At 49.6% G+C, this 14,609-nt stretch overlaps 1 protein-coding gene and 1 long non-coding RNA gene across 2 annotated transcripts in view; both read left to right on the forward strand.

Annotated features, from left to right (window-relative positions):
- LOC115509835 (thyrotropin-releasing hormone receptor-like) lies at nucleotides 1-3,517 on the forward strand. Its single transcript, XM_030309096.1, has 2 exons — nucleotides 1-786; nucleotides 3,203-3,517. Exons 1-2 carry the CDS (start codon nucleotides 1-3, stop codon nucleotides 3,515-3,517), a joined length of 1,101 nt encoding a protein of 366 aa, XP_030164956.1.
- Nucleotides 3,518-9,940: 6,423 nt separating this feature from the next.
- Nucleotides 9,941-14,609, forward strand: part of LOC115510018 — a 59,791-nt gene continuing 55,122 nt past the window's right edge. Inside the window, exons 1-2 of the long non-coding RNA XR_004343352.1 lie at nucleotides 9,941-10,018; nucleotides 12,379-12,437. This is a non-coding gene — a long non-coding RNA (uncharacterized LOC115510018). The remainder of the gene's footprint in view (nucleotides 10,019-12,378; nucleotides 12,438-14,609) is intronic.

Below are 14,609 nucleotides of genomic sequence, written 5' to 3' on the forward strand. Positions count from 1 at the left end.
ATGGAGGACCACACCGAGCACCCTGAGCGCGCGAACGCGTCGAGCCTGGGCGCCTTGCCCCAGCCTCCGCCCGCTGTACAAGCGGTGACCTTGACCCTGGTGCCTCTCGTGTGCGCCATGGGTGTGGCCGGCAACGCCATGGTGGTCCTGGTGGTACTCCGGGGCCGTCACATGGTCACGCCCACCAACTGTTACTTGGTGAGCCTGGCGGCGGCGGACCTGCTGGTGCTCCTGGCGGCCGGAGTGCCCACCGTCGCCGAGGCGGCGTCCGCCCGTGTTTGGGTCTTCGGCCACGCAGGCTGCCTGGGCATCACCTACCTGCAGTACGTGGGCATCAACACGTCCACGGGCTCCATCGCCGCGTTCACGGTGGAGCGCTACCTCGCCATCTGCCACCCGCTGCGCGCCCAAACTCTGTGCACCGTGGCGCGGGCCAAGCGCATCGCGGCTTTGGTGTGGCTGGGCACCAGCGCCTACTGCGTGCTCTGGCTCTTCCTGGTGGACACACGCGAGACCGCGTACGCCGACGGCGTGCAGGTGCAGTGCGGCTACCGCGTGTCGCGCTCTCTCTACCTGCCCGTCTACTTCCTGGACTTCGCGCTCTTCTACGCGCTGCCCCTGGGCCTGGCCACCGTGTTCTACGTGCTCATAGCGCGCGTCCTCTTCGCGCGGCCGCTGCCTCCTGCGCACCCGGGGCACTGGGGCTCTGCGCACCAGGGCAGCCCCGCGGGCCACCAGCGCTTCTCCTGCAGGGGCAAGAAAGGCGCCCTCAACTCCCGGAAGCAGGTGGGGACCTCCGTCTTCCTGGAAACCCTTGTACTGAGCCAGCAGATGGAATGGATGGGAGTTTGGGCCCTTTTGGAGTCAAACTCCTCAAGTATAAACCCCTGCCGTGCCATTTACTAGGCTTGCTTTTGAAGCTCTCACTTCTTCCTTTCTGAGCCTCACTTTCCTCTTCTGTCATATGGGGTGATGACAGCGCCGACCACACTGGGGTGTCCCGAGAAATGGGATGAACCATGTGAAGTCTGGAGCCCATTTGAAGCCACATCACAAAGCAAATGTTCAATCAGTGCTGGCTATTATTCAACTTGCACAACCAGTGGCTGGCCCCCACGGTGGTATTCTCCTAATGATGGGGAGACCGAGACTCAGACAGGGGAAGTGACTTTCCCGAGTCCACGCCACAGCTAACACTAGAGCTGCCTGGATGGCCTCGGGGAGCCAGACAGACCAGATGGGGATGGATTGGGGTGAGGTCAGCAGAGACCCAGCACTTATGGAGCACCTGCTGTGTGCCTGGTTCTGTGATCATTCCTGCAATTACCCCTTGTTTGGGAGGCTTAACACCCATTGTTATAGATAAGGAAACAGGCTCAGAGGGGACAAGGGAGTGAGGTGACACCTGGAGGCACCTGAGGTGAGAACCCAAGTGTCCAGGCTCCTTATGTCCTCTACCCGTACTCCAGCAGTGTGGCCTCCCAAGGGTATTCAAGGACTGCAGGTGGGAGGAGGGCTCCCAAGCCCAACCGGTCTTAATCCTCAGCCTTCCGCCCATACCCTCGGCTTGAGGAGGAGGGGGGAGGCTACCTCACCCTGCTGAGTCACTCCTGAGCCCGGGAGGACCATCCGTGTCCTCTCCCTGCCTCCCCCCGGGGTGGGTGCACTGTGGGGGGCTCTTACAGCCACCTCAAACACGGTGGTCTTTAGAGGAAAGGGGGGCAGGACACAGGCTAAACTGGTGTGGACCTTTAGCTCTAGCTGTAGGCCCATCATGACCTGAGGCTCCAGACAGAGGCCCCTCCTTCCCTCCCCCAACTCATCTACTTCTCCATTTACTACTTTCCTGCTCAGCCTGAAAGGGCTGGGCTCAAGCTCCCCGCTGGCCTATGCTTTAGATGAAACTTTTGCTGGTACAAATAGTACTCCAGACCTGGGTGGGTTCTTTCTGGCCCCCAGCTTTGTTAACATCTTGCCGCGTGGCCTTGGGTAAGTCACTGAACTTCTCTAAGCCTTGATTTTCAACCCTGTAAAATTATTAGAATTATAGGAGTGAATTCCAAATCTGGCACCTAGTAAGTGTTCAATATAGGGTACCTGTTATTACCCTGTTGTTGACACATGAATGTCTTTTTTTGACAGTGGGCAGTCTAAGGACTGAGCATTCTTTGATGCCCAAGAGAGACCTTGCAGAATGCCACCTACGACAGCAAGAGGGAAGGTGCCTCCCATGAAAGGAGAATGTCTAGGAGAGCAGGGTGGGGAATACTATTGCTGATAATAATAACTATATTATTACTATATACATCCCCAATTATTGGGGACTTGCTATGTGCCAGGCACTTCACACAACTTAGCCTGTTGAGTTTTTGGTAACAACTCCAAGGCGTATAGACTGTTACCATCTCAGTTTGACAGACGAGGAAACTGAGCCACAGAGGGGCAGTCCCTGGGTACAGAACTGGTAAGTGCTAGAACCAAGATTTGAACCCAGGCAGCCTGGCTCCAAAGCCCACACACGGGCATCCAGTGTGTATCACCTAAATGAACCTAAAATGGAGTAGAATTAAATCTGAATCCGGTAAAACCAGGAGCCGAGACTGTCTAGGGAATTCCTGAGATTTTGGGTTCCTGGGGACTATCACAGCCCTGAAGTCTACTGATTTAGTCAGGGCCAGGCCTCGTTGCAGAGGTCGCTTATAGGGACTACATTCCTGGGCTCTGAGAAGCAAGCTTAAGCCCAGCTGTGCCTGGCTTTGAACCCCATGCACTTGTACGGGAAGGAACAGAGGCTATGTCCACAGCAGCAGTCAGCCACAGGGCATTTATCGCCTTCCCGGCACTATTCTGTGTTCCTTACCTGGGTTCACTCCTCTAATCCTCACCTGTGATGACAGCAGTAGATTCATGAATCTGCTGCCAGTGTAGATGGTGACCCATCCAAGGGCTTTGGGGGTGGATTGGGGTGGTGGCTCCCCAGCGAAAAGGACTCGAGCAGGGCCTGCAGGGGTGCACAGCAGTTTCTTAGCTGGGAACGGAATTGAAGTGGTGGGGAGGCGGGGGGCGAGGCATGAGGGCACAGTTTGGCAAAGGCCCGGATGTTCTTTGGGCTTTCTCCTCTTGCAACCCTGCAGAGAGGCCTGGAACCTGGGATTCTCCCTTGGCACCCACGTGTCCTTTTTTTTCCTGTCCTACCTGGCAGGTCACCAAGATGCTGGCTGTGGTGGTGGTGGTTTTTGCTCTGCTGTGGCTGCCCTACCGCACCCTGGTGGTGGTGAATTCCTTCCTGAGCCCGCCCTACCTCAACCTTGGCTTCCTTCTCTTCTGCCGGCTTTGCATCTATCTGAACAGCGCGGTCAACCCCGTCATCTACGCCCTTATGTCCCAGCGCTTCCGGGAGGCCTTCCGGGGACTATTTCAGTGCCAGCTGGCCCGGCCCCAGCTCCCGCCCCAGGAGGCCACCCCTGTGTACTACAGTGTCATCAAAGACTGTCCCCAGATCAGACTGGGCTCTTAGAGGGAACCAGGGAGCATGATGTGCAGACAGGATCCTGGCACCTGAGGGCAAGGCCCACTACTTTATTTCTACCGAGGAGGGAGCGGTGGAGGAGGGAGTGGCGTCCAGGGCTGTTTAGCAGAGGTGCGCAGGTTGTGCACTTTACAACCCTAGGGGTCACTGTTCACATCACAGCCTAGATTTGTATATTTAGTAAAACAATTTCCCAGTTTAATAAATACACAAATCTAAGCGGGAGGCACCTTTTTATAATTTACACAAAGGCACTCGAGGGCCTAGAGGCAGCCTGGGTGGGTCAACATTTGCAGAGACTGAGTAGGGTAGGAGCTATTACCGGGGATCTCTTGGGAATCTGTGGGCCCTCTTCCCGAAAATGCAGAGAGCCTTCCCCCACCCAAGGATAAACCCCAGACGCTGCCTCCCTCTGAATGGTGACATGTGACTTTGTCGGGGACCTGCTCCACACAGGGCAACCTGCTGGGCATTACAGATACTACGGCGAGGATGCCAGCAGGGCCCCTGCTCTCGGGAGCTCTCAGTCTAACGGGGAGGGAGGAAGGACATGTCCATCCTGGCACCGGAGTCCTGGCTGATGTGCCCAAGGAGGCAGCCAAGTGGGTGCTGGAGACATCTGTCTTGTTTCAACTGGGCCTGAGCCCTCTGGTCTGTGGCCTGGGTCCAGGCTTCTAGGACCACCCAGCCTGGTAGTGCAGGGAAGGAGGACAGGGAAGGACTTCTAGAACCAGCCTTACCACAGGCAGGGGCTCCAGGACTTCATTTAAGGGAATATGGGACGTTCCCTCCCCTGCCCCCACCAAATCTACTTATATTTTTTTCTCTATAGGTGCCACCAAGCCACCGTGGGTACTTATTTGAAGTTGTTGAGGATTGTGTTTCCCAGATACACGCATGAGGAGTTAACTGAGTCCCTGAAACTTCAGTGTGGATGGGAAGTTCTTGAAAGCTTTTCCTCTAGAAAGGATTTAGGGTGCCAAAGGTTGCAGCACAAAGATAGCATCGACAGGTAGGAAGATAGGGCAGAGATGGTATTAGGGCAGGGAGGACAGGGGGTTTCTAGGACCTTGGCAAAGCATTGTTAGGGTAAGGTGGTCCCTTTGGGGTCCTCACTCATCGGGCTCAGGAAAAACTCAAAGACATCTCATAGAACAGGTTGGGCTAAGATTTACCGTGTAGGGAGTAAAGTTCAAGTCGAGGGGCAGGGAGAGAAGAAAACGCACAGGTCCCCCCATCCTACCGCCACCCCACAGGAATGAGTGAGGGCACAATGATTTACTGGACTCTCAGTGTAAGTGATTGTGTTCTGGGGGAAGGACCCCACACCTATCACTGTCCCTTCTTGTGGGGGAGCATGTGAAAGCAGCCTCATCAATGAAGGGAAGCGACAAACTGGGCACCAGGCAGAAGGGATTGAGGTTGCCCGTGGTTCACCGTTGTCTGGGGACTGCACCTGCTTTGGGGGACACTGGGGAAGGTACAGCCTCTCCTGCGGAGGAAAGGACCCCTGGTCTCAGGGGAGCTAAGAAGGAGGCACTCCTCCTCGATGACCCAGCTGGCTCGGTGCCCAGGCAACCCCGTGAGAACTTTTGGGAGCCACTTTCGGACGACTCTGTACCTGGCAGGATTTTTCCTTGAGCATCCCCTACACGACGGCATGGGTGCACACGGCGGCCGCAGAAGCGGTATTGGGCATTTTATTAGCATCCACTCGCTTTGGTTCTTTGACTTCTGAACATCCTTTCTGTACATGGGAAGTCACCCACGTGTAAATCTTGCTTAGGAAGCAGGGCACACTCGCTCCCACTATGAACACCTCAAAAGCCACACACTTGCTTTCTTCACCCCTGGCACGTGGCCGTGAGCCATGTGACTTGGGTTCAGCTAATCAGACGCCCGGGATTGGAATCTTCAGCAACTGATACAAATGCACAGGGAGAGCATTTTATTTACAATGTGGCAACAGTAACAGTGGTGTCCATTATTCAGTGGCGGTGGAGGCAGCCTCAGCAGCGTGACAGCCAAGGCCTGGGGCAGTGGTGGCAAGTGGCATCCCCAGCAGAGGTAGTTGATTCCTGCCACTCAGCCTACCCTCTTTCTCACCGTATTCTGACTTGGTTCTATGAGCCTCCTGACACCCTCATTAAAAAGTCCCCCTCTTTGCTGATCTGAGTCAATGTGTGTTGCTTGCAACCAGATTTCCTGACTGATCCTGAGGCATTTAACCTCTAACTCTTCTCTGGGCTCTGACAAGCTAAGCCGAGGGGATTCCCTAATTCCGAGATTCTTCTCCAACCGTGTCCTAGCATTTCTACCTGGATGGCATACCCACTAGAGCCAATCTGAATCACCCTCTTCTACCCGGATCGCTTCCACCCCACTCCTGAGCCAAAACCCTGGAGTCAACCCACTTCTGCCCCTTCCTCCCTTCATATCCAAACGGTTACTGATGGTTGTAAATTTCTGATCATCTCAACTCCCATCTCTTCCTGGACCCCAGCCTCCTCGCCGACCTGCCTTCAGCCTCTCCTGCTCATCTCCATTTCTCCATGGACTGTGCACATCCGAGGGCACCCGCGGGGTGGTCACTATGTACGTGAGCTTCGGGGTCAAACTGGAGCTGGAGTCAGTATTCACCCCACCACTCCCTGAAGTGTGACCTTAGCCAAGTTACTGAGGAGAATGACACCTTGTCCACGTTTGCCCAGGACGGCCCCAGTTTTAGTTTTGAAAGCCCCTGGGAAAATCCTATGTATATTTATACATTATTAATGATATCTATTTCTACTTAATGTAGGCTTGGGGATCACATCTGTGAAATAAGGCCCCCAGTAGTATTTAGTCTGCAGTATTGTTCTGGTGATTGCTATGGGACATAGAAAGTGCTTGCCCTTAGTGAGCCTAAAATAAATGCTATCTACTTAAAACTACCTTCCACATGGCCTTCCATCCTTTTCCCTCCCAAAGCGCCTCGCAATTCGGAATTATACAGCTATTTGAAATGCTATAGCTAGTTGTGGCTAATAAATATTGTGGTCTCCCTCACCCGTTTCTGAATAGACAGATTCCATGAAGGCAGGGGCCATGTCTGTTTTTTTCACTGGTGCTTCTGAGCCTAGAACAGTGCCTGGCACGTAGCAGGTATCCAGAAATATTTGTTGGATGAAGAAATGATGGATAATGAATAAAGACTAGCTGAATCTTAATACTCAAGACGCTTTGCTGTGATTTGGCTTCTGGTTTGAGGTGTAGATTGCGACTTCTTGAGATTCTTTGTTGGCAACAGAGAGTATCTCTGAATAACTGCATTAAAAACGAATTTGTTGGAATTGGAAAGAACCAGAACTAGGATAACTCTAGAGACCTACATAATAGGAATTAATGGGCAGTTGCTTCAAGGCATCCATATCAGAATGACTCAGTTCCACCTAGGCCAGGAGTAGGATGGGCAACTTACTAGACCACAATTCAGTGACTGCCATTGACAGTTGTATAGGTCTGGCACTGCTCAATTCCAGAAGATACCACTCAGCAGTGTAAATGGATGAATCCAGGGCGCCTGGGTGGCTCAGTCAGTTAAGTGTCTGACTTCAGTTCCGGTCATGATCTCACGGCTCGTGAGTTTGAGCCCCGTGTCAGGCTCTGTGCTGACAGCTCAGAGCCTGGAGCCTGCTTTGGATTCTGTGTATGTGTCTCTCTCTGCCCCTCCCCTCCCCCTCTTAAAAATAATAAACATTAAAAATTTTTTTAATAAATAAATGGATGAATCCTCTGGAGTTGTGCAGTGTGCCTATGCAAGCATATATATATATATATATATATATATATATATATATATATATATGGCAGACCTTAACAGAAGTGTGGTAGTTCCCCCGAGCAAAATTGAACTGATGTTATCAGAAAAAGGCAGCATGGATGTGAGGAGGAACCAAAAACACCAACAGATATCAGCCACAGATGAGTTGACTAGGTTAACATCAGTAAGGAGCCTCTGTCATCCTGGTAGTCAATGACAGCTGGTCCTTGCGAATACTGTCACCTGGTGGCCTTCGAGGAAACAGCATTATCCAATATCTGTTTTGCAGGGCTCCCTTTTGATGTCTTTTCTTCCTCTTTCCCAGCCTCCCTCCCTCCTTCCCATTTTCTGGCTTTCTCTCCTCTCCCTTTCTCTACCTTCCCAATCTCTCAGCTTCCCTCCCGATCCCTTGGCTCCACTCCCCTACCTGTCTCTTCCTCCCCCTAGACTCACTGACTAACTCAGACGCTCTAGAGACCAGTCCCTGAGTGTTGTGCTGGCCAGACTGAGCCCCAGAGTTGGGGACCCAGCAAGCTATAGAACTCAGACCATATCCCCTCTCATCACTTTCCCTATTTTCCTCTTCCTTCTTGCAGTATCTTCTCTCTTTTGGAAACCATGCACTCAGCAAACGTTTGATAGCTGGAGCACCACCTATATGCCAGCATCAGCCCGAGATTCGCTAACTCTGCTGGAGATTCAGTGCGTGGCTTTCTACCCTTCCAAGACCTACTTACGTTGTATTGCCCAAATACCTCTGAGGAGAGATGCCCATACACATATCAAAATAAATACGAAGCCATATTTCATTTCATTCTACTACAGCTATCAGGAAAATTGCTGGATGGTCATTCTATCCCCCAAAAGGATGTTGAAGTTTTAACCCCCAGTATCTGTCTGTATGACCTTATTTGGAAATAGGGTCTTTGCAGATAATCAAGTGAAGATGAGGTCATTTGGGCGAACCTTAACCTAATACGACTGTATCCTTACAGAAAAGGGGGCGGGAGAATTTGGAGACAGACGCGTGCAGGGGGGAAGACCATATGAAAACACGGAAGAATACCACCTACAAGACAAGGGACGCCTGAGGCTACACAAAGCCAGGAGCCGGGCAAGGAACAGATCTCCCTCAGATGAATTTCTGTTGTTTAAGCCACCCTGTGGTGACACCTTTTCACACACTCTTTAGCACACTAATACAGATGGTGAGATGGCAGAAAGAATGGTTTGAGGACAGACAGAAGTTACTGACACATTAAGGAAATTTTTGGAAAGGAAGTCCCTTAACATCAAAAATAAAATTTCCCGGGGCGCCTGGGTGGCTCAGTCGGTTGAGCATCTGACTTTGGCTCAGGTCATGATCTCGCAGCTCGTGAGTTCAAGCCCCTCTGTGCTGACAGCTCAGATCCTGTGTTCCCCGCTCTCTCTACCCTTCCCCTGCTCTCTCGCTCTCTCAAAAATAAATACACATTAAATAAATAAGAATTTTAAAAATTCCCTATAAACCCGTACCTATAAGTGATGAACATTTAATATTTTCATTTCCAGTACTTATTTCCATGAGAGTTTGTGTGTGTGTTTATTCTATTTTCTCTCTTTACACAGAGATACACATTTGAAATTCAAATTACTAGGCCAAGGATGCCTTGATATTTCTCTTTCATTTTGTGTATCTTTCATACATAGAATGGAAATATCATCCATTTTACTTCTGCATAGAAAAAATATGTAGATGCACAAGGGAAAGTCCCTCTTCCTCCTAAATAATCTCATCTCCTGTGGATTACCATTGTTAATTTGGGAGCATATCTTTCTAAATGTTATCTAAGTTAATACCTATTTAAATCTGCATATCTTTATCCAAAAGTGTATATGTAAAAGATAAAATTATGCTTTTTATATTTGTTTGCCTATTGTCGTATTTAAGAGTATACCATACTTTTTATTATTATTATTATTGCTACACTCCCATAGATTTTCTTTCAGCGTGAATTCCTGGATAGATGTTTGAATTCTACCACGCTTTCACACATTCAAAATATTTGTATGGATCCACCAAAGTGGGTGAAGGCTTCACTGTACGGCTACATTCTTCTGATTGCCCCCCTATAAAGAAGAATTTATCACATTTAGAATGTTCGTAGGGTCATTCCCGTGTGTTTTTTCTGATGCTCAGTGGGAAAAACAGTACAAAGAATAAGATAAACGGCTTAAAGAAGAAGAAAAGTTTAGGAAGAAGATAAAGATTTTGGAATCATTCACGTTTGGGTGGACATTTCCGAGGCTGTAATCTTCGCTTCTCAGCTATAGTCTTCGACGAAGTTAATAAGCAACTTTTCTCCTTGTATGAATAGTTAATAAGCGATCAGCCAAGCCCGGTAATCAAAGTCGACCTTCCTGGAGAAATCCTTCAGCTTGGGGCGGGGGGGCGGGGGGGGGGGAGGGCGCGCGCGGGGCGGGGCCGCGGTGCCTTATGGGGACTGTAGTTCGGAAGCCGACAATCGCCCCTTAGGTAAGCCTGGGAAGGGCCGCCCGGAGGCTTCTTCTGAGCATGTGCAGATCCTGGTGCTCTACCTGGGCGCTCCTTCCGGTTCTCCAGGTCCTTCCGGGGGCGGGTCGTGCCGGCTCCGAGCTGCTCGGGTTCCGCTGTTCGCTGTACTTGGTGCGAAGTGGAAGCGAAGCAGGTGCACCGGGGAGCTGCGGGAAGGGCTGGCGGGGGCCTCCGGACCCACGGGGGTCGCAGAGAAGGAGGGGCGGGGCTGACCTCGGTCCGACGAGGGGGGACGCGCCCTTCCCCCTCCCCCCCCCCCCGCCTCCCTCGGCAGGGAGGCCCCGAAGCGGGTTTCCAGTGGTCCAGGAGACGGGCGGCGAGAGCCTGGCTGAGCCCCTGACCCCCAGGCCTCAGGGTGGGCGCTCCCTGCAGCCCTTCTTTGCCTGAAGAAGGTGCTCTTGTGAGGGTGAAAGGTTTGTGCATCCAAGTGACTAAAGCCTGATTCCAGAAGTTTCTCTGATGCCCTTGGCTTTGCAGGCTGTCGGGCTAGAGGGCAGCAGGGAAGGGAACACATAATCATTATGAGAAATAAATACTGTTATTGTTAGGTTAGTTGTTTTACACTAACGATCTGTTGGGATAAAGATGCGAGCTACGGTTGAAGGGAATGGCCAGGGTGCAGAATTGACTGGACGAGCGTTCAGTGAGGAGGGACTAGAGGGTGCGGGCGGAGATGTTGGCAGCATTGCATAAGATTTTAAGAGCCTGATGTTTGGGTTCAGGTCAGGTCCTGTCACAAAACAGCATCGCATCCCAGGGCGTGTTATTTAGACCAATCCTGTTTCCTCACCTGTAAAATGGGCACAGGTCCAGCCCACCAGGCACTTGACCCTTGGGACTCCCAAGTGTCAGTTCCAGCTGCTGGAAATGTGGCTCCAAGGCCCAGGCTGACACAAAACCAGTCCAGTGAAGTAGGAAGCAGCAGGCCTCGGGAACAGAAATCACGACGGGAAGAACATATTCCTGAACTGAAACCTCTCCCTAGAATTTCAGTGTGGAGGCAGAAGAATCCTGGAAAGGAACGTGCTCAAGTTACTGGCCAGAATTTTCCCCTCTGGTGTGAGCAAAGTCTGGGCGATAACACCATAATTGTAGCTCAGCAGAACTTTAGTTCAGCTTTCAAAAGAACGATGTGAGCTGCAATTGAAGGGAATGGGCAGGATGAGAATCTGATACGAAAAGACACTTTCCTGAAGGATTTGGGGGCTATGGGTTGAGGAAAAGGAAGGAATAGGGACCAGCTATAGCCAAGGAAATGGTTTCTCATCACTTCCCAAGCACAAGGTCATTCCCTGTACCCTCCACTCTCTGTTTATTCTGAGCTGCTCAGACCATATTTACCACCACCCTTGGGATTCATTGAATGGCCCCCTTATAGAATCGCAGTGGAGGTAAAGAGAAGGTTTCTAAAACTCTGTAACTTTGCCTTATTTTTTTTTAAGCTTATTTATTTATTTACTTTGAGAGATACAGAGAATGCAGGTGGGGCAGGGGCAGAGAAATGGGGGGAATCCCAAGCAGGCTCCACACCTCCAGCGCAGAGCCCATGTGGGGCTTGAACTCACGAAACCGTGAGATCCTGACCCGAGCCGAAATCAAGAGCCAGATGTTCAAATGACTGAGCCACCCAGGCACCCCACTCTGCCTTATAAGTAGAACTCAGAAAGTAAATATCCAGTTACACAGTTTGCTGGTAACAGCCAAGAACTGAATCCAAGTCTCGATTTCCAGGTCAGGGTTCTATCGTCTCCCACATTTAGGTTAAAGCAAGTTTCTCAGCAAAAGCTCCTCTTGTGAAACTTCATCTAAGAGAGGCCAGACAAAAAGGCAAACATCTGAAAACACTTGCTCTCCTTTCTGAGCTTCTGGATTCTCTGCCCTCAAGCGGCTAAAAAATATTAGTAGGAAAATAGGTAAATGACATCATTTCAACATTTCCTGTGCCAAGAAGTATTGTAATCCTAGTATTTTTAATGCTGGAAAAGTGTTCCAAACTTTGTATATCCTAAATTTTATCGTTCCAGTTATTGCACACAGGTTCTTTTTGATTTTTTCAAAGGCTTAAATTGATGGTAATTCCATAAAAAACAACGGTTTATATTCACTCAGTAAGAAAAGTTCTCTGTGATCATTTCAGAATTATAAACAGGCAAGTGGAGGGGCGTTTGGGTGGCTCCGTCGGTTAAGCATCTGACTTCAGCTCAGGTCTTATCTCACGGTTTGTGAGTTTGAGCCCCGCGTCCATGTCTGTGCTGACAGCTCAGAGCCTGGAGCCTGCTTCGAATTCTGTGTCTCCCTCTCCCTCACCCACTCACACTCTGTCTTTCTCTCTCAAAAATAAATAAACAGTAAAAAAAAATTTTTTTTAAGTAAATGGACAAGTGGATAATCAGTCGCCAGATTGGTCAAAGGACCACTCTCTTGATAAGTAATCCTAAGCCGCTGAGTTACCCAGACCTCTCATGATTCCATTCCTCATTCTTCCTTACCCAGCTCTGGTATCACCACTCTTGGCCCTTTCTCAAGAGCATCCGAAAATGAACAAATCCCAGGTAAGTTGTTTAGGGCTTTACTTCCCACATTTTACAGTGGATTTCGAGGAGGCTGATAGTAATTTGTACATGCAGATGAAATAGTAGAAACGTGTAAAATAAAGCATCAGAGAAAAGTATCAGATCACCACCGGAAAGGCTGGCATAAATATACAGAAATCATATGTTCCTATGGACTTACTCAAGTTGTACCAGAAAGGCCCAGACAATATGAACTAGGTTTTACACTGGCTATTTGAATGGCTTTCTTGTCATTTTCTTAGATGGTCTCTGAATAACTGACACAGAGGCCAGTCTTGCCAAGGCAGTGGGTTTTCTGTGACTTTCGTTCTCCGTTATTAGAGGGGACCGATTCATTGTCATCTGAATAGACACCATGCAGATGATTCCCTGTGATCTAGTTTTTATCCAAGGATAAAAACTAGAATAATGGATTGCATGCTCCCCAAATAGTGCCCTGTAACTATTTCTTTCAGCTTTATCTTTGAAACAGGCTTAGAGGGAACAATGCAGTGTTCTGTTCTGTGGATAAAACGTCCTCACTTGATGGTGTCATTTCAACTCACTTCATGTAGTCTTGTATCTGTTCCCACCCCTCCCATGGATCTGGTCAAAGTTGGCAGTAGCCTAAATATTTTCACACCCAGTGGGTGTTTGCCAGTCCATGCTTTATTGAATCTGTGGCCTCTGACAGTCGATAATATAGATTATAATATAATCTAGCTTGGTAATTTCTAAATTATTTTAGACCCCTCCCTAAAAAATCATCTAAGAGCCACTGATTTCATGCAAATATCCAACATTGCTTATATGTGTACAGCTGATTATAGTATGCTGTGCACTTACTCCCACTTTGCATTCTACGAAAGTTGAATTGTCTTCAGAGATAATGTGATCTTTATTATTTTTTAATATTTAAAAAATTTTAAGTTTATTTTGGGAGAGAAAGAGAATGCGTGGGGGAGGGGCAGACAGAGAGGGAGAGAGAATTCCCAGCAGGCTCTGCACTGTCAGTGCAGAGCCTGACTCGTGACTCGATCCCACGAACTAGGAGATGACCTGAGCCAAGATCAAGACTTGGACACTCGACCAACTGAGCCACCCAGGTGCCCCGATAACTCAATCTTTGATACAGGGAAAAACGTTCATCCAACAGCAGTTACTTTGTGTTGACTCTCATAAGGACCTCGTCGATCGGATTTTGACCTCATCTTGATTTTATCTGCAAAGGTCCTATTTCTAAATAAGGTCACATTTGCAGGTAGCAGGGTGTGAGATAATAGAAAATACATATATTGATTTCTGCTCCTGGTTCCTGGCACAGAGCTCCTAAACCCCTTAGAGTGTCATCGCTGACCGTGGTGTCTTTTCTTGTAATGGGGTGACTCTTGGTGGGCTCCTGGATGGGAGACAGTCACCAGAAGGACCAAGCCACGATTAGAAGCTTGAAATTTTCAGCCCACCCCCATTCTCCAGAGAGGGGAGAGGGGCTAAACATGGAGTTCACGATCCATCATGCCTACATGATGAAGCCTCTGTAACAAAAATGCCAATAGCACGGGCTTCGGAGGCCTTCCAGGTTACTGAAAGCATGGCGATGCTGGGAGAGTGGCAGCCCCAGGACGGACATGGAAGCCCTGTGCCCCTTCGCATACCAGGTCCCACACATCTCTTCCGGTAAGATGTTCGTCCTTACCCTTTATCTCTTTTTATAATAAACTGGTGAGCAGCAAGGACGCTTTCCCTGGGTTTTGTGAGCTGCTCTAACAAATTCATCAAACTCGAGAAGGGGATCATAGACCCTCTGAGTTGTAGCTGAAGGGTCAACACAGATGACGACCTGGTCTCGTGATTGGTGTGGGGGGGGGGGTGGGCAGTCTTGTGGGACTGAACCCTTAACCTGTGGGATGTGACACTGTCTCCAAGTACATAGGATCGGAATTGAGTTACACTGCAGGATACCTGGCCCAGGTCACAGAATTCCTTGGTGTGGGGGGCCCCCCCCCCCCCGCCCCCGCACGGCTAGTGTGGTCGTTGCGTGAGAGTAAAGGAGAAACACAGGAGGACAGAGTGTCTCTGCACATGGAGGTTAAGACTTCAGCTCAACCCACAAACATCCTGTTAGATTATATCTTCAGATGTGTGACAACGAAAACAAAGTAAATAAGAATT

Source organism: Lynx canadensis, chromosome A3 (genome assembly GCF_007474595.2).
Source record: "Lynx canadensis isolate LIC74 chromosome A3, mLynCan4.pri.v2, whole genome shotgun sequence".
Taxonomy (NCBI): domain Eukaryota; kingdom Metazoa; phylum Chordata; class Mammalia; order Carnivora; family Felidae; genus Lynx; species Lynx canadensis.

Excerpts from the sequence above, each read along its gene's own strand:
- LOC115509835 (XM_030309096.1), top strand. The coding sequence starts at position 1 with ATGGAGGACCACACCGAGCACCCTGAGCGCGCGAACGCGTCGAGCCTG. Across the intron at positions 787-3,202 it reads CCCTCAACTCCCGGAAGCAG|GTCACCAAGATGCTGGCTGT; the intron begins GTGGGGACCTCC and ends CCTACCTGGCAG.